General features: G+C 40.7%; 1 protein-coding gene across 5 annotated transcripts in view; it reads left to right on the top strand.

Moving 5' to 3' along the window:
- MYO5A (myosin VA) overlaps nt 1–18443 on the top strand; it is a 199863-nt gene that overhangs the window by 175020 nt on the left and 6400 nt on the right. For all 5 annotated transcript variants that reach the window (XM_053889054.1, XM_053889053.1, XM_053889055.1 and 2 more), the window contains 7 exons: nt 6950–7096; nt 9136–9290; nt 11274–11363; nt 12930–13080; nt 14997–15279; nt 16736–16910; nt 18270–18350. In XM_053889054.1, coding sequence (XP_053745029.1) covers nt 6950–7096; nt 9136–9290; nt 11274–11363; nt 12930–13080; nt 14997–15279; nt 16736–16910; nt 18270–18350 — 1082 coding nt within the window. The remainder of the gene's footprint in view (nt 1–6949; nt 7097–9135; nt 9291–11273; nt 11364–12929; nt 13081–14996; nt 15280–16735; nt 16911–18269; nt 18351–18443) is intronic.

Below are 18443 nucleotides of genomic sequence, written 5' to 3' on the forward strand. Positions count from 1 at the left end.
TTTTGAGTTTATTTTTGTGAATGGTGTGAGAAAGTGGTCTAGTTTCAACCTTCTGCATGTTGCTGTCCAGTTCTCCCAGCACCATTTGTTAAAGAGACTGTCTTTTTTCCATTGGATGTTCTTTCCTGCTTTGTCAAAGATGAGTTGGCCATACGTTTGTGGGTCTAGTTCTGGGGTTTCTATTCTATTCCATTGGTCTATGTGTCTGTTTTTATGCCAATACCATGCTGTCTTGATGATGACAGCTTTGTAGTAGAGGCTAAAGTCTGGGATTGTGATGCCTCCTGCTTTGGTCTTCTTCTTCAAAATTACTTTGGCTATTCGGGGCCTTTTGTGGCTCCATATGAATTTTAGGATTGCTTGTTCTAGTTTCGAGAAGAATGCTGGTGCAATTTTGATTGGGATTGCATTGAATGTGTAGATAGCTTTGGGTAGTATTGACATTTTGACAATATTTATTCTTCCAATCCATGAGCAGGGAATGTCTTTCCATTTCTTTATATCTTCTTCAATTACCTGCATAAGCTTTCTATAGTTTTCAGCATACAGATCTTTTACATCTTTGGTTAGATTTATTCCTAGGTATTTTATGCTTCTTGGTGCAATTGTGAATGGGATCAGTTTCTTCATTTGTCTTTCTGTTGCTTCATTGTTAGTGTATAAGAATGCAACTGATTTCTGCACATTGATTTTGTATCCTGCAACTTTGCTGAATTCATGTATCAGTTCTAGCAGACTTTTGGTGGAGTCTATCGGATTTTCCATGTATAATATCATGTCATCTGCAAAAAGCGAAAGCTTGACTTCATCTTTGCCAATTTTGATGCCTTTGATTTCCTTTTGTTGTCTGATTGCTGATGCTAGAACTTCCAGCACTATATTAAACAGCAGCGGTGACAGTGGGCATCCCTGTCGTGTTCCTGATCTCAGGGAAAAAGCTCTCAGTTTTTCCCCGTTGAGGATGATGTTAGCTGTGGGCTTTTCATAAATGGCCTTTATGATCTTTAAGTATGTTCCTTCTATCCCGACTTTCTCAAGGGTTTTTATTAAGAAAGGGTGCTGGATTTTGTCAAAGGCCTTTTCTGCATCGATTGACAGGATCATATGGTTCTTCTCTTTTTTTTTGTTAATGTGATGTATCACGTTGATCGATTTGCGAATGTTGAACCAGCCCTGCATCCCAGGAATGAATCCCACTTGATCATGGTGAATAATTCTTTTTATATGCTGTTGAATTCGATTTGCTAGTATCTTATTAAGAATTTTTGCATCCATATTCATCAGGGATATTGGCCTGTAGTTCTCTTTTTTTACTGGGTCTCTGTCTGGTTTAGGAATCAAAGTAATACTGGCTTCATAGAATGAGTCTGGAAGTTTTCCTTCCCTTTCTATTTCTTGGAATAGCTTGAGAAGGATAGGTATTATCTCTGCTTTAAATGTCTGGTAGAACTCCCCTGGGAAGCCATCTGGTCCTGGACTCTTATTTGTTGGGAGATTTTTGATAACCGATTCAATTTCTTCGCTGGTTATGGGTCTGTTCAAGCTTTCTATTTCCTCCTGATTGAGTTTTGGAAGAGTGTGGGTGTTTAGAAATTTGTCCATTTCTTCCAGGTTGTCCAATTTGCTGGCATATAATTTTTCATAGTATTCCCTGATAATTGTTTGTATCTCTGAGGGATTGGTTGTAATCATTCCATTTTCATTCATGATTTTATCTATTTGGGTCATCTCCCTTTTCTTTTTGAGAAGCCTGGCTAGAGGTTTGTCAATTTTGTTTATTTTTTCAAAAAACCAACTCTTGGTTTCGTTGATCTGCTCTACAGTTTTTTTAGATTCTATATTGTTTATTTCTGCTCTGATCTTTATTATTTCTCTTCTTCTGCTGGGTTTAGGCTGCCTTTGCTGTTCTGCTTCTATTTCCTTCAGGTGTGCTGTTAGATTTTGTATTTGGGATTTTTCTTGTTTCTTGAGATAGGCCTGGATTGCAATGTATTTTCCTCTCAGGACTGCCTTCGCTGCATCCCAAAGCGTTTGGATTGTTGTATTTTCATTTTCGTTTGTTTCCATATATGTTTTAATTTCTTCTCTAATTGCCTGGTTGACCCACTCATTCGTTAGTAGGGTGTTCTTTAACCTCCATGCTTTTGGAGGTTTTCCAGACTTTTTCCTGTGGTTGATTTCAAGCTTCATAGCATTGTGGTCTGAAAGTATGCATGGTATAATTTCAATTCTTGTAAACTTATGAAGGGCTGTTTTGTGACCCAGTATATGATCTATCTTGGAGAATGTTCCATGTGCACTCGAGAAGAAAGTATATTCTGTTGCTTTGGGATGCAGAGTTCTAAATATATCTGTCAAGTCCATCTGATCCAATGTATCATTCAGGGCCCTTGTTTCTTTATTGACTGTGTGTCTAGATGATCTATCCATTGTTGTAAGTGGAGTATTAAAGTCCCCTGCAATGACCACATTCTTATCAATAAGGTTGCTTATGTTTATGAGTAATTGTTTTATATATCTGGGGGCTCGGGTATTTGGCGCATAGACATTTATAATAGTTAGCTCTTCCTGGTGGATAGACCCTGTGATTATTATATAATGCCCTTCTTCATCTCTTGTTACAGCCTTTAATTTAAAGTCTAGTTTGTCTGATATAAGTATGGCTACTCCAGCTTTCTTTTGGCTTCCAGGAGCATGATAAATAGTTCTCCATCCCCTCACTCTCAATCTAAAGGTGTCCTCAGATCTAAAATGAGTCTCTTGTAGACAGCAAATAGATGGGTCTTGTTTTTTTATCCATTCTGATACCCTATGTCTTTTGGTTGGCGCATTTAATCCATTTACATTCAGTGTTATTATAGAAAGATATGGGTTTAGAGTCATTGTGATGTCTGTATGTTTTATGCTTGTAGTGATGTCTCTGGTACTTTGTCTCACAGGATCCCCCTTAGGATCTCTTGTAGGGCTGGTTTCGTGGTGACAAATTCCTTCAGTTTTTGTTTGTTTGGGAAGACCTTTATCTCTCCTTCTATTCTAAATGACAGACTTGCTGGATAAAGGATTCTCGGCTGCATATTTTTTCTGTTTAGCACACTGTAGATATCGTGCCAAGCCTTTCTGGCCTGCCAAGTTTCAAAGGAGAGATCAGTCACGAGTCTTATAGGTCTCCCTTTATATGTGAGGGCACGTTTATCCCTTGCTGCTTTCAGAATTTTCTCTTTATCCTTGTATTTTGCCAGTTTCACTATGATATGTCGTGCAGAAGATCGATTCAAGTTACGTCTGAAGGGAGTTCTCTGTGCCTCTTGGATTTCAATGCCTTTTTCCTTCTCCAGTTCAGGGAAGTTCTCAGCTATAATTTGTTCAAGTACCCCTTCAGCACCCTTCCCTCTCTCTTCCTCCTCTGGGATACCAATTATGCGTATATTATTTTTTTTTAGTGTATCACTTAGTTCTCTAATTTTCCCCTCATACTCCTGGATTTTTTTATCTCTCTTTCTTTCAGCTTCCTCTTTCTCCATAACTTTATCTTCTAGTTCACCTATTCTCTCCTCTGCCTCTTCAAGCCGACCCATCGTGGATTCCATTTTGTTTTGCAATTCGTTTAAAGCGTTTTTCAACTCCTCGTGACTGTTCCTTAGTCCCTCGATCTTTGTGGCAAGAGATTCTCTGCTGTCCTGTATACTGTTTTCAAGCCCAGCGATTAATTTTATGACTATTATTCTAAATTCACTTTCTGTTATATTATTTAAATCCTTTTTGATCAGTTCATTAGCTGTTGTTATTTCCTGGAGATTCTTCTGAGGGGAATTCTTCCGTTTGGTCATTTTGGAGAGTCCCTGGCGTGGTGAGGACCTGCAGTGCACTTCCCCTGTGCTGTGGTGTATAACTGGAGTTAGTGGGCGGGGCCGCAGTCCGACCCGATGTCTGCCCCCAGCCCACTGCTGGGGCCACAGTCAGACTGGTGTGTGCCTTCTCTTCCCCTCTCCTAGGGGCGGGATTCACTGTGGGGTGGCGTGTCCCGTCTGGGCTACTTGCACACTGCCAGGCTTGTGTTGCTGGGGATCTGGCGTCTTAGCTGGGGTGGGTAGGCAAGGTGCACGGGGGCTGGAGGGGCAGGCTTAGCTCACTTCTCCTTAGGTGATCCACTTCAGGAGGAGCCCTGTGGCAGCGGGAGGGAGTCAGATCCGCTGCCGGAGGTTTGGCTCCGCAGAAGCACAGAGTTGGGTGTTTGCGCCGGAGCGAGCAAGTTCCCTGGCAGGAACTGGTTCCCTTTGGGATTTTGGCTGGGGGATGGGCGGGGGAGATGGCGCTGGTGAGCGCCTTTGTTCCCCGCCAAGCTGAGCTCTGCCGTCCGGGGGCTCAGCAGCTCTCCCTCCCTTTGTCCTCCAGCCTTCCCGCTTTCCGAGCAGAGCTGTTAACTTCTGACCTCCCAGATGCTAAGTCGCGCTTGCTGTCGGAACACAGTCCGTCCGGCCCCTCCGCTTTTGCCAGCCAGACTCGGGGGTTCTGCTTGGCCGGTGAGCCGCCCCTCCGCCCCGGCTCCCTCCCGCCAGTCCGTGTAGCGCGCACAGCCTCGCCGCCCTTCCTACCCTCTTCCGTGGGCCTCTGGTCTGCGCTTGACTCCGGAGACTCCCTTCTGCTAATCCTCTGGCGGTTTTCTGGGTTCTTTAGGCAGGTGTAGGTGGAATCTAAGTGATCGGCAGGACGCGCTGTGAGCCCCGCGTCCTCCTACGCCGCCATCTTCCGGAACCTCTCCTGACATTTTTGTACAGAACCAAAAATACCTTGGTTAGAGGTTTTGCAAAAGGAAAGTGAAGCTTTCTTTTAAAACATGAAATCTAATAAAAATATTTACTGTATTTCTTAAATTCTGAGATATACAAATTTTTACATTTTAACATCTCAAATTTGGTTGCGTCTTTCAAAAATTATTGATGGGTTGTAGTTTAATTGGCAGTGTTTTTCCTTCTTTAGTGTTATATAAAATAATGGTATATCTCATCATCAATGGATGAAATCAGTAGGTTTAAAACATTCTTTTTGGTGGGGCGCCTGGGTGGCTCAGTCGGTTGAGCGGCCGACTTCGGCTCGGGTCATGATCTCGCGGTCCGTGAGTTCGAGCCCCGCGTCGGGCTCTGTGCTGACAGCTCGGAGCCTGGAGCCTGTTTCAGATTCTGTGTCTCCCTCTCTCTGACCCTCCCCCATTCATGCTCTGTCTCTCTCTGTCTCAAAAATAAATAAACATTAAAAAAAAATTAAAAAAAAAAACATTCTTTTTGGGTAACATAGGGCCCAAATATGTACCTTTATTGATAAACATATAATATATTGAATCTGTTTCCTCTGTTTCCCCTCTCAGAATTGTTTCTATGCCTCAAAGCATCTAGTAAGACAGATGGCAGGGATTTGACTCTTTTGTACCTTACATGCAGCATATGTACAAGCTGTGAAGCCCACTGCGTGCTGATCCTGAGTTCTTCATGGTGTTGTGTTTAAACTGACTCCAGAAGTAATTTGTGTAAAACTAAATAGCTTGAATCTCCTGTCTCCTGCATAGAGACATACAGTTTACCATGCATATGAAACACTAGATATCCCAGTCCTGACTTGTCCAATCACGATATGATCACTCTTTAGATATCATAGTGGTGATGGACGGTGGTGATTGTCAGCGCTGGTAATCCCGGTGTGTGATGCTGCAGCATGAGGTGGACGGAGTGTCACTAGGCTGGCTCCCTGCCACTTAAGCCAGAACACTGGCAGGTACTGGCGTTCTCTGTGATAACCTTGTCCTATGGAGCTGGCTTCCCAGAACTAACATAGGAAGTTGCCCAGGGTGACAGGGGAAGCTCTACTGATACCTTGTAGAATCAGCAACATTAAATTTTCTAATGCTTCTGAGCTGCATTTTGTTTGTTTGACACCAGGTTCAACTCAACCTATGCCTAAAGAGATTTCTTAACTGCCCCCTCCCTATAAATAAAAGAAGAAAAAACCTGCTTATTAGCACATACTTCCACAAACACCACCATGACTCTGTGTTTCCTTTTCTTCCCTTGCATTTCTCATTTAATTCTCAATTTTGAGATGAAATTGAAGACTTTTTTTTTAATCCTTAGCATAATCCTTCTCTAGCACCTGCCATTAACAATAGTGACCATTTTTAACATCTAAAAGGGTTGTTAACCAGTGGTTATACTTTAAATGGTTACAACTTAAGACGTTTAGCACTTGATTACAAACAAACAAGCAAAAACCGGAATAATATTTAGGAAATCATATTAAATAGAAGTGTTTTATCTGCTCATGACTTCTTTGGGGATGAGGGGTAGCAGGAAAAAGTTAGTGCTTTGCCTTATAAGGCCTTTGTGAAAAATGATACATTTCACATCAACTAGTGTGAACAAACACTATTCTGCCATTTATCTTGATGTGGTTTGAACTGATTGCAATTATACAGTGAAAGTAAGTGTTCTTTTTCTTTGATGACTGGATTCATAGAGCTAAATGTGATAGGAATCTTTAATACTCTTGCTGCTTCTTCCTAGAATATTATATTTTTTCTTCTGTGATTAAAGTATATTTAACTATTATGATGGTACTGATTAATTAACCAAGAAGTTAAACCACTTACTTCAGGGACATTTAATCTTACTACAAAGTAAATTTTATTACCAAAAAAAAAAAAAAATGTTTTTAAATCAAGTAAGGTTCTTTGATATTGATAGTAGCCAAGCATTAGTGGATGTTAGGGTGACATCACCATATAATTTTGCCATCTGTCCACTCAATTTTAGCAGAAAAAGGTATTTAAAGAGGGAACAAGTAAGTGGCAAATATGACAAGCTTCTGTTGTTATAGAGTTCGTTTAAAATTATTGGGCTATGGAACCCTCTTATCTTTTCTACCTGGAAAATATTTCTTCTCCCTTTTGTTTCTCATGAAGTGGGCCAAATGGAGAACATATCCCCAGGACAGATCATTGATGAACCCATCCGTCCAGTCAATATTCCTAGGAAAGAAAAGGATTTCCAAGGAATGCTGGAATACAAGAAGGAGGATGAGCAAAAGCTTGTTAAGAACCTGATTCTGGGCAAGTATTTTCTGCATGGGATAAAAGGTCTTTCTGGTACATACGTCGGCAGTGGGAAAGACTAGTCACTAATGTTTGAAATATTCAACGCTGGTTTCTTTAGTCATCACTGCATACTGTGCGTGATCCTGCTGCAGTAGCATCCTGACCACGTCATGCTGCAGTCAACCTGCAGGGAGACTGGTCTAGAATCACCTGTCAGGATCCTTTGAGGCCTGGGCTTCTTAGCTCTGGCTGAAGATTAGATTATCTGGGGAAGCTTTTGAGAAGTATTAACGTACAGTCCCCATCACAGACTAATTACATCAAAGTCTCTAGAGGGAAGAGCCTGACCATGTCTGGTTTATGTTTTTCAATCTTTCAAAGGATTCTGAAGTGTAAGCCACAGTTGAACACCCACTGGTCTCAGCCACTGAACTTCCTGAATCTCATTTTTTCCTTGCTTCCTTTGACAACTAAATATGTCAAGAACAACAGTTTGGTAAAAGAGAAGAAACAAAAGAATTAGGGAAAAGATCCCAGCAATGGAAGGAGAGGACTGCACAAATGAAATGGACATGAAGGAAGCATTTCAGAGCAGCATAGGGTGAAGATTGTGTGTAAGCCCCCTGGCTCTGTAAGAAGACTAATTTAGGGGACAGTGGGAAGTGAGTAGGGAGTGCACACAGCCTGAAAGTTGTGAACTGAAAAAGGGAAAAAACCTCTCTTCTCAGCTTTTGCATAGCATTCCTCCCCTCAGGTGTGGGGTGACAGTAATGTGATTGGCAATTATACTTGATTTAATGTTCCCAGGGTTCATGGCATGAGTACTATATATAGGTGCAGAGGCACTTAAGTTTCAGCATGATCTTTATTTAGCAAAAATGTTAAGAAGCCACTGGTTTTTAAGCATAGAGTTAACAAAGATTTGTCAGTTCAATAACATTTAGTGAGCTCCTACCACATGCTAAGTATTTTCTAGGTACTGGATACTGAACGAAAATAAAGTCCCTATTCTCATAGATCTTACATTGGGGGATGGTGGGGAACAGAGAAAAAATAGATATATAATAGGGAAAAGGATAAAGAGTAAAGGCAAATGTATTAGTTTATATAAGACTGTCCAGAAAGTTGTCTTCAATAAGGTGATCTTTGAACAGAGATCAAAGGAGGTAAGGAGGCAAATCATCCTGATATCTGAGGAAAGAACATTCCAGGCAGAAAATAGTAAGTACATAGTCCCTGGAGTGGTAGCATGCCTGGCATATTCAACCAACAACAAGGAGATTCATTGTGAGCTGGGGAAGGGAACAGGGCCAGATCACACTGACCATAATGAAGATTTTTTATTTTATAAATGGATGAGAAGTAACTTGGAAGATTTTCAGGATCTGACCTACATCTTTGTATAGAGTCACTCTGGTTGTTGTGTGAAAAATGTACTATTAGGGAGCAGCGGATGAATCAGGAAAACTAGTCTGGAAGCCACCACTACAGTCCAGGAGAAGAGCATAGTCTATTCTAGGATGGCCAGTAGAGTAAGTAATTGGATTCTGAATGGGTTTTCTAGGTAGAGCCAATAGGACTTATTACTGGATTAGATGTGTGGTGTGAGAAAACAATGAGTCAAAAATGCTGACTAAGCTCATGATTTGGGAAACCAGAAGTCTGGAACTGCCATTTAACTGAGAAGGGGACAGCTCCTGGGAGAGCAGGTTCCAAAGGGATCTAGTGGTTTGGTTTGGAATGCACTCAGTTCGATGTGCCTGAGCAGAGGTGTTAAGAAGGCAGGGAATTCAAGGGAATTCAAGGGAAAAGTCAGGGCAAGAGATATAAACTTGGGAGTTGTCATTATATAGACAACTAAGATTCATATGTCCCAACTAAGACTCAAAATTTCTCTACTTAATGAGCTATTAAAATGCTTCTTTTTTTAGTGTGACCTCTTAGCCCTGAATGATTGAATTCTTTCACAAGAACCGTGCTTTTGTATCTTACAAAACATTCCTCATGAAGACTTTCAGTGTTATATAAGATTATTTTTCCTCATTTCCTTTCAGAACTGAAGCCACGTGGTGTGGCAGTCAATTTGATTCCAGGGTTACCAGCGTATATCCTGTTTATGTGTGTTCGACATGCTGACTACCTGAATGATGATCAGAAAGTAAGGTCATTGCTAACATCAACAATTAACAGCATCAAAAAAGTATTAAAGGTCAGTTCATGTTCAACAAAATTCTCATAATTAATCTTAATGATGACAGAATCTGCCCCAAGTTACTTTTCCTTCTTTAAGCTGGAGCTAAGTTGCCAGATATGACACTTTGCAGTGTTCACTGATAACTTCCACTATAGGAAGCATTCTTTCTTGCAACACGTCTGTATGCCTTCTTTTACACAGGGCTCAGGTTGAACAGTAATCAAAATTAATTTGATATAATTGTACCTAAGTGCAGAGTAAATTAAGTTTCTCCATAAATGGAAATAGTCTGCTTTGAGGTCTTAAAAGTAAATTAAAAATACTTACTGTGATCCATATATCTAGGAAGTATGTTGCTCTAGTTAGAAAGGTATTAAATAAGTTCAATACCATATGTTTCATTCATATGATGTCTAAATGATGTATAAAAAGATGTCTGATAAAACATTATAATTTTTCTTCCATCTTTTCTTCCTCTTATTCTCCAACTCACCCCATAATTTTCCTTGTTACCCGAAATGCCTGGTTCCATGTGAGAAGCAACACATAGATACTAACAGGAAAGATTTGGAAACGGCAGCAGAATTATGTAATAGAGTAGAAAGCCCTACATAACTCAGTAGTCACTGAGTCACCTTGCATAATACTCCTCTTGCCTCTCTAGAAAAACAATGAACATTATACTTAGCTTTACCTCACGTGTTTCTATGAGGAGCTAAGAAAATGTTCTCCAAGCACTTTGCTTTCTGATTATCTAACTGAAGTTAGATAAGAACTTTTAGGATGGAGATAAGTAGGTAGTTAACATGCCCAGTGGATGCTTTCAAATCTAAAATGTCTTTAATGCACTATTTTTTAAATTGTGGTAAAATATATATAACATAAAATTTACCGCATAACAATTTTTCAGTGCTTAGTTCTGTGCCGTTAGCATATTCACATTGTTGTGCCAACCCTATCACTGTCCACCTCCAGAACTTTTTCATACCCCCACAACTGAAGTTCTGTCCCCTTTGAACACACCCTCCCTGCAGCCCCTGCTAGTGAACCTTTGACAAATGCTGGTTCTCCATCCCCTGCTGTGCAGATATGCTATGCAGTTAGTTTTATGGTGGTTACTAAAACATGGGGTTTCTGAAGATTTAACATTTAAAAATTGATGAATGTCTTCTGATATAACTCATTTCATTTTTGGTGTATTGATGCTATATTGCACTTAGCCTACAAGTTTTACTAATTTGTAAGTCAGCTCCTGCAAAGACCACAAAACCAAAGCGTTTTCTCCCTCTCATCTTAATTGCAAGAAGACATTTCTCTAATTTAACTAATTATTATATCAAATTGTTTAAAAATTAAAAAGGATGGGTACTAGAATATAACACCCTTTTGATACAGTTTAAAATTGATGTGAGCTTGTCTCACATCCCAGTTTTAAATTGAAGTGTATTTGTCTTGAGTCCCTGTTTTGATTTAGCAACTGGTTGTTTGACATGTGCCCCAGTCCTGATGAAGAGCTATTCAGCTTCCCCTGTCTCCTTTTCTGCACAGGACTTCCTTCATCCCGTTTCTGATTCTCTGCTCAGGAATTGTATCTTACTGTTGACCTGATTTGTAACCTAATCCGGCTTTCAGCGTTTCATAGTCTGTGATTCCCTTTTATGCTTTTAGTCCTCTCTGATCCCCTTAGTAATCCTGAAGGAAGTGAGTTGGGGTAAGCTGTGGCTTGATGAATTTTTTTCTGCTGAAAGGGACCATTAAACTGACATCAACTGAGTGACTGGGCATCCTTTTCTAATGGCAAGAAACTAGATGCCAAGCAAAGTAACAACCAACCAACAAACTCGGTTGAAATTTTCTAGCAATGATGTAAGACTTTGCAATGTGATTTATTTTTGTAATTCTTTATAATTTAACTGAGGCCTTCTGGTATCTGTTCAGTTTCCTTCAGGTTGTTATTTCCCTAAGGAAAAGTGAATTTAGCCTTTTTCTCTCTTTCAGAAAAGAGGTGATGATTTTGAAACCGTCTCCTTCTGGCTCTCTAACACATGCCGATTTTTGCACTGTTTGAAGCAGTACAGTGGAGAAGAGGTGAGAAAACCTTCATTAAAACACCAGTGTGATATACTTTGTGAACTTTTTAGGGAAAAATTGAAAAGCACAAAACGTTCAGCCATTAATTTAGAAACCTGAGTTCAGAGGTGGCTTGGAAGCCTGTAGCTTTGTTTGATGTTCATTGTTTATGAAACAGTGATTTAGACAGTGACATAGTTTCTTCCCTCTGAGAGTTTGTATTTTGATGAAGCATAGCAGAAATAAAATGAGCATTTGTCGATGAATTGTTACCAGCAGTGAAACCTCTTGTCAGCATGTGGAAGTGGGCTTTTCAAGCACTGATATGAGAAATATAGAACTATTTAAAGAAATTCATCAATTTGGGCTTTCCAAATGCATGAAAGGTAATCAAGCTAAGGCATGTCTCTCTAGACTGGTCCCAAAACCTGTTTTGCTTTTATTTGTAGTGATATGTTCATCAGGTGTTTACTAGACTTCAAAACTAATATTTCAATACTGTAATCTGTTAATAATTACTCTTTATTAAGGTCTGCTCAGTATATATCAGATAGTACTTACTCTATGTTATTTAATTCTTGCAACATCTCTGTGAGGTAGGAATTATAACCCAGTTTTACAGATGAGGAAACTGAAGTTCGATGAAGTTCATCATTTTGCCCAGGTTCTCTTAGCCATAAGGAGCAGTGCTAGAATTCTAGGTCTGCTCATCTCCAAGAGCCTGTGCCCCTAACCACTGCCCTCCATACCTCCACCTTGTGCTGGGAGAGCAGCCAGAGAAGTTGAGCAGTAGCATTTTCTGGGCACCAAGAGGCTAGCGGCAGGGGACTATCCCAGCAAATGACGGAAAATATAAATATGAGTAAGACGTGCTCCCTGAGTAGGTGGGACAGACAGACTAGAATTCCCCCGAGGGGCCATTAACTGTCCTGTCAGTCCCCACTTCTGACCATGTTGTTAGGTAGTTTTAGGGAGACACATGCTTGATTATGTGCAGAAGCCATCAAACAGGCAATTGCCTTTTGTCAGGCAACATCTAACAAAAGTACCTGCCTGTACAGTTGGCTTCCCATTTTAGCTCATACCACCAAAAGATTCCATTCTAAGCTTGGATTGAAAATCATGTATGGTTACAATGAAATACAATGAAGGGAAATTTTTTATTTATTCACCAATCTCTGTAGAAGCCAGTCTAGTTTAAGATGATGTATGCCCTTCAGGTGCAATATTTATAAATAGGAAGTTAAGAGATTAGTGCTTTAGATAATTTACTGTTTGGCAGTAAACCTGCTGCTTCATAAGCGAAAACACTCATTAATTTTTTTTTTTAAACTAAGTTCCCCCATCTTGTTTCACTGAATGCTAGCTTGCCAACTTTAGATACTATTCAAAAGCTAGTAAGAAGTGGAAGGGGAATATGATGGAAACAAACACCAGCATTTCAGAATGACTGTTTGGCATTCAAGAGCAGAGCAGACAGGAAACTCTTCAGAGGAAAGACAGCAGGAGATGTCTGATCAAACGAGGGAGTTAGAAGAGAGCTTTTATTTCACGGGTGTCAGTAACTCTGCTTTATGGCTCTAGGGCTTTATGAAACACAACACGTCTCGCCAGAATGAACACTGCCTCACCAACTTTGACCTGGCTGAGTACCGGCAGGTGCTAAGTGACTTAGCCATTCAGATCTACCAGCAGCTCGTGCGGGTGTTAGAGAACATCCTTCAGCCAATGATCGGTAAGGCGAGAGCATTGCTGACATCGAGGTCTGTCTACCTCATGTGCCCACCAGTGGCATTCGTTTCTTCATACAAAGAACATAAAGTAGTAAGACCCAGTCCTGAAATTAGCTGAGGAATCCCGAACCCCAGCCGTGACTAACTGGGATACATCAGAATCACTGCTTCCATATGATCGAAATGGCAGTATCTAGTTAATCTCCCCACTGTGTGAGTCCTCTCCCTTAAGACCGGGTTATGCTATATACCCATCAATATACCTCATACCTTGTCCAGTTTTCAAAAATTAAAACTTTAAACTCTGGTCTAGGACACTGCTACACTGAGCCTCCTCAGGGCCCATCTAAGACTAAGGAGGCTGGGGAGAGTTTGCACTTTGCCTATTACTAGGCCACAGTAAAAGGGCTGCGGGGTACCACAGCAACAAGAATAGGTGTCAGACACTCCACGGTGGGTTGTTCATCTTGTGGCCCCTACGGAATTGTTAAAGGCAATTTGGTTTAAAGTAGCATTTTCTCAGTGGATGAGTGACTGGGGTGTGCACGTGTGTGTGTTTCTATATATGTGTATTCAGCTAGGTGTGTGAGTCCACATACCTCTCTTTTGTATGCGTATGCTCACTCTGAGTGCGTATTTATGTACTATACTACCTCTATTCCGTCGGAATGGGTAGCATTCATGAAATAGGAATTAGGAGGCCTATATAAATTGCAGGATGCTAGTTTTGAATGCATTGAATTAAATTTGTTTTAAGTTATCAAACTCAGTTATCTTCAGGCAAATCAGCAACACCTTCTTAAGGCTACTCCCAGCTACACTTTCTTTTCCTACCTGTGTGTTTTCCACATTTCCACAACTTCTTCATTGCCTTTAGTATTCTGTCTTCCATCATAGGCCCACAATTAACCAACTAGAAACCAAAAAGGCTGAGGAAGCCATGGGAGATAGCAGTGATTTCTTCATGGGACAACTTCAGTCATCAGTTCTTCAGTTGTCCCCTAAAGGTTGTGTTCAAAGCGACCTAGGTCAGCTACAATGTAAGAGGTGACACGGACACAGAGGTCAACTTCAGCCAATATTTCTTCTATTTTTGCCTATTTTTATTGGCTAAATAAGAAGTTTACCTCCAAGATGCCCCCCTTTAAACTGCTTTCCCCATCTCCCAGTGATGTGATAATAACCTCCAGTGTTTTGTGTCATTGTCAGGTGCTGTGGAAGCCACGTTTAGCACTGTGAGATGTAAAATGAATAGGAGATGTAAAAACTGAATCGGGAATGGCCCCTGCTGTCAAGGCGCTGTCAGTCCAAGCGGTGGTCATCCCACAACCATCCTCGAGGGGGCATAAGCCAAACACTGTGAGGGCACAGTGGAGGGAGCAGCAGTGCCCCAGATTCGAGAAAACTGAGTTCTGGGAGGCTGAGGCTAACCCCAGAGCCTCTCTGCCACTGTGGAAAGTTAAGGGCAAGGAATGGCCCAGTTCTCCAGCCCCACACGACCATCCCCTCTCAAGGCTTCTCCACAACCACTGCCCAATCTCCTCTTGTACTTGCTACTTAATTTCTTTGCCTGTGGGGTTCAGATATCCCTGGAGAATATCTTATCTTCTCCCTACTGCTACATCTTTCTCAAAAACCCTCCCAAGATATCACACACTTGTGTTGTTATAAGGTTGCTGCTTCCTATTTTTGAAAATACACCATTATGATTTCTTAGTTTCATGGTAAATTTTCGCATTTAAGAATTATTCCTTCATTAAAGTTTAAAATCTGGAAGCCCTCTTTTTGGGAAGGCTTCTCCCTCTGTTTTGATACTCAGATGATCTTCCTCAATTGAATGTGTGAGATCATGTGTGAGCATGCGTGTATGCACGTGGAACACGCATCTTCTCTTCTAACACTTGAACTACTCCCGCAGTCTCTGGCATGCTGGAGCATGAAACCATTCAGGGCGTGTCTGGGGTGAAGCCCACAGGGCTAAGAAAGCGAACCTCCAGCATCGCTGACGAGGGCACCTACACACTGGACTCCATCCTCCGGCAGCTCAACTCCTTCCACTCAGTCATGTGTCAGCACGGCATGGACCCTGAACTGATCAAGCAGGTGGTCAAACAGATGTTCTACATTGTTGGGGCCATCACCCTGAACAACCTCCTTCTGCGGAAGGACATGTGCTCCTGGAGTAAAGGCATGCAGATCAGGTGAGCGAACACCAAAGCTGATGGCTTGTTTGAGGTCAGTGCACCCGATGTCTGCTACCACCAGCCGGGCAGCACGGGAGGACCAGACATGGAGCTGCTTTCTCCTGGCTGGCTGGGCTTCTCCACTTTCATTCATTACCGCTCCTGACTGTGCCTTTCAGTAGGCTCTACCCACCACTAGTTGGGAACCCCGCTCCACTGTGACGCTAATTTGTTTGAGGGAATGGAGAGAAGATGCAAAATTCTTACAGTTGAGATAGCTGCTTCCTCGCCGTTTGCATGTGTTTTAATTGTACATAACAAAATAGCTAATTCTTTATAATGAAGATTTCTGATGCTTGACTTCTCTTAGAAAGTTATTTTGACAAAACACCTTTTTGTACCATGGTAACAAGAACGTGTCTAATAGATCTGTTACTAACTTCAAATACGCCCCTCATCTCTTAAGAAAATGTGCACTCAGTTTTATGCCCAACTACCCCACCACATAACCTCATACTCATAATAGAATTGATTTTTTTTTTGCAAATCATTTATTTTAAAATAGAATATTTGCCAAGAGAGGAAAAAAGGATTTCTCTTACAAAAGTTAATCTCAGGAAACCTTGGCATTCTTTTCAAATTTTCTATTCTGACGCACAGCCATTGTAGTTAATGTTAGAAAGATAATGCCTCCCACTCAAGTAGTAGGATTTATTTCTCTGTAAGCTTTGTTTATACACGTGAAGCACCATCGTAATAACATACGGTCTCCTATTTGCCTGATTGTGCAGTGCTGCTCATGTGTCCCTTTAGCATTTTAGTATGAAAACCACTGTCACTTGGTTGACCACCTCTTGTAACCTTGGCGTCTGTGCAGTTTCCATGTCTCTCTCCACATTTGGAGTCTTCATCTCTTCCAGCGGCCCCCACTTACCCTGCTGTCCTTCCATCCCTGAGCTTCCTCAGGCCACTACCCTATCACCCAGGCTCTTCCCTAAACAGAGCTGGAGCACAAGGTCTGTGTGGAAGGATCTTGTTTTTCTTGACTAACTTGGAATTTAACCTGTAATAAAGAGGAATGGATACGCAGAGGTTATTGATTCTACCCTCTGAAATTGTAAGAGAAGCTAGAAAGTGTTTTCCGGTCAGCTGTTTAATAAGGACACAGCCATATTGTGTGTTCTATTTTGTCTTTCAGCAAGTCATATTTCATAACTTTTGCTGTAATGGCTATATTTCTACCTTCCATTGAAGTTAATTATATTCTCTAGTCACTTACTGTTATATAATTATGATTATAAACCTTATGGCTATAATAAAATTTTAAGCACTGGTAAGATTTAAGAAAATTGAACAAAAATACTGGCTGTCATTTTAACTGAAATTCCTGACAAAGCCATACATAAAAAATTAAGACATTTATGACAACATTCGGTGAATTTGCATTCTCTCCCTCTCTCTTTTTTTGGCACAGGTACAATGTCAGTCAACTGGAAGAGTGGCTGCGTGACAAGAATCTGATGAACAGTGGGGCTAAAGAAACCCTGGAACCTCTCATTCAGGCTGCACAGCTTTTGCAAGTGAAAAAGAAGACAGATGATGACGCAGAAGCCATCTGTTCCATGTGCAGTGCTTTAACTACTGCCCAGGTAAAACACCTTGCCCTGCTGTGCAGTAAGGTAGCACTCCTCACGGGTGCTGCTCAGGGAAGTGAGGAGGTCTCCTAGCCATTGCTCTGGTCTCTGAGCTGACTTCATATGTGTCAGAGAAAACATATACCTATACAGGTCTTAAAGGAGACTTTACTAGCAACTCAGTCATCCACAGTCAACATTTAATAAATATTTATTTATTTTTTAATGTTTATTTACTTATTCTGAGGGAGAGAGAGAGAGAATCCCAAGCGGGCTTCACGCTGTCAGCACAGAGCCCGACGCAGGGCTCATGAACTGTGAGATCATGACCTAAGTCAAAAATCAAGAGTTGATGCTTAACTAACTGAGCCACCCAGGTGCCTCTCAGTAAATATTTATTCAGTGTGTATAGTGTTCTGCATAATGTCCCAGGCACTGAGGTACAACCAAGAACAAAACAATGTCCCTGCTCTCATGGGATGTACAGTCTCTGCATTCTATGGAACCTGTATTCCAAAAAGTAATTTTCCATACTATTTGATAATTGAATGATATTTTAGACTTCTCTATTTTAAGACAGATTATTCTTATTCCTTTATTTCAATAAATGACTAATTGAGCTATCTTGAGGCACCATACCTGTTGCTGGGGGAGATGCTTCAAAAAATAAGAAACAATCCTTGCCTAAAAAGAATTTCCAGTTTAGTAGACAAGGCAGATGTACCTAACTGATTCTACTATAAGAGGTTCTAGCAAGTTCTACAGTAAGATGTCTAAAGGAAGTGCCGAGGGGCAGTCACTGTGTTCGAGGAAGGCTCCATTAAGCTGGGTATTGAATTTAAGGAAGTGAGAAGGACATTTGAGGACAGTGGCAACAGCACGAGGCAAGAAATAGGCATAAACCTTACCCATTTTTCTTTTGCCAGTTATTTCTATGCTGACTCTTGGGCTTTCTTAATGTTCTTTACGCATCTCATAACGTAGACATCTTCACAAACCATACATAGAATATGTATAGAAAGCAGCTAGATGAAAACTAGGGACACTGTTAAAAGTTGCCATTTGGGTAGACTGGGAAGATTGAGTGAGACACTTTTCCTTTTCATGTTGTGTTCTTTTGTATAGTTTGATTGTTTTTCCAGATTTATATTTCTTCTTAAAAGTACAGATAATACATTAATACATTCTTATTTTAAAAATTCACATAGTAAAGGCAAATGTGCCCTTTAGATTAGCTCCCTCTTCCCTCATCCCAACCCAGCCCTGAGTAGCATTATAAACTGTATGCACAGATCCTTTTAGTTTCCCAGATTATCAGCACCCAGTGTGTATTTGGTTATATGCTGAAAACTTTGATCATTTCATTTCTCGCAGATTGTCAAAGTGTTGAATTTGTATACTCCAGTTAATGAGTTTGAAGAAAGAGTCTCTGTATCATTTATTCGTACTATACAGGTAAGATCTCCCAGGCTTTCTTTTCCTTTGATTCACCAACACAGTCTTTTGAATGGAAATTTACAATTTATTGAAGGAAAGTGTGGTTTTGTT

Source organism: Panthera pardus, unplaced genomic scaffold, assembly GCF_024362965.1.
Source record: "Panthera pardus isolate Hobbes unplaced genomic scaffold, ASM2436296v1 HiC_scaffold_24, whole genome shotgun sequence".
Taxonomy (NCBI): Eukaryota; Metazoa; Chordata; class Mammalia; order Carnivora; family Felidae; genus Panthera; species Panthera pardus.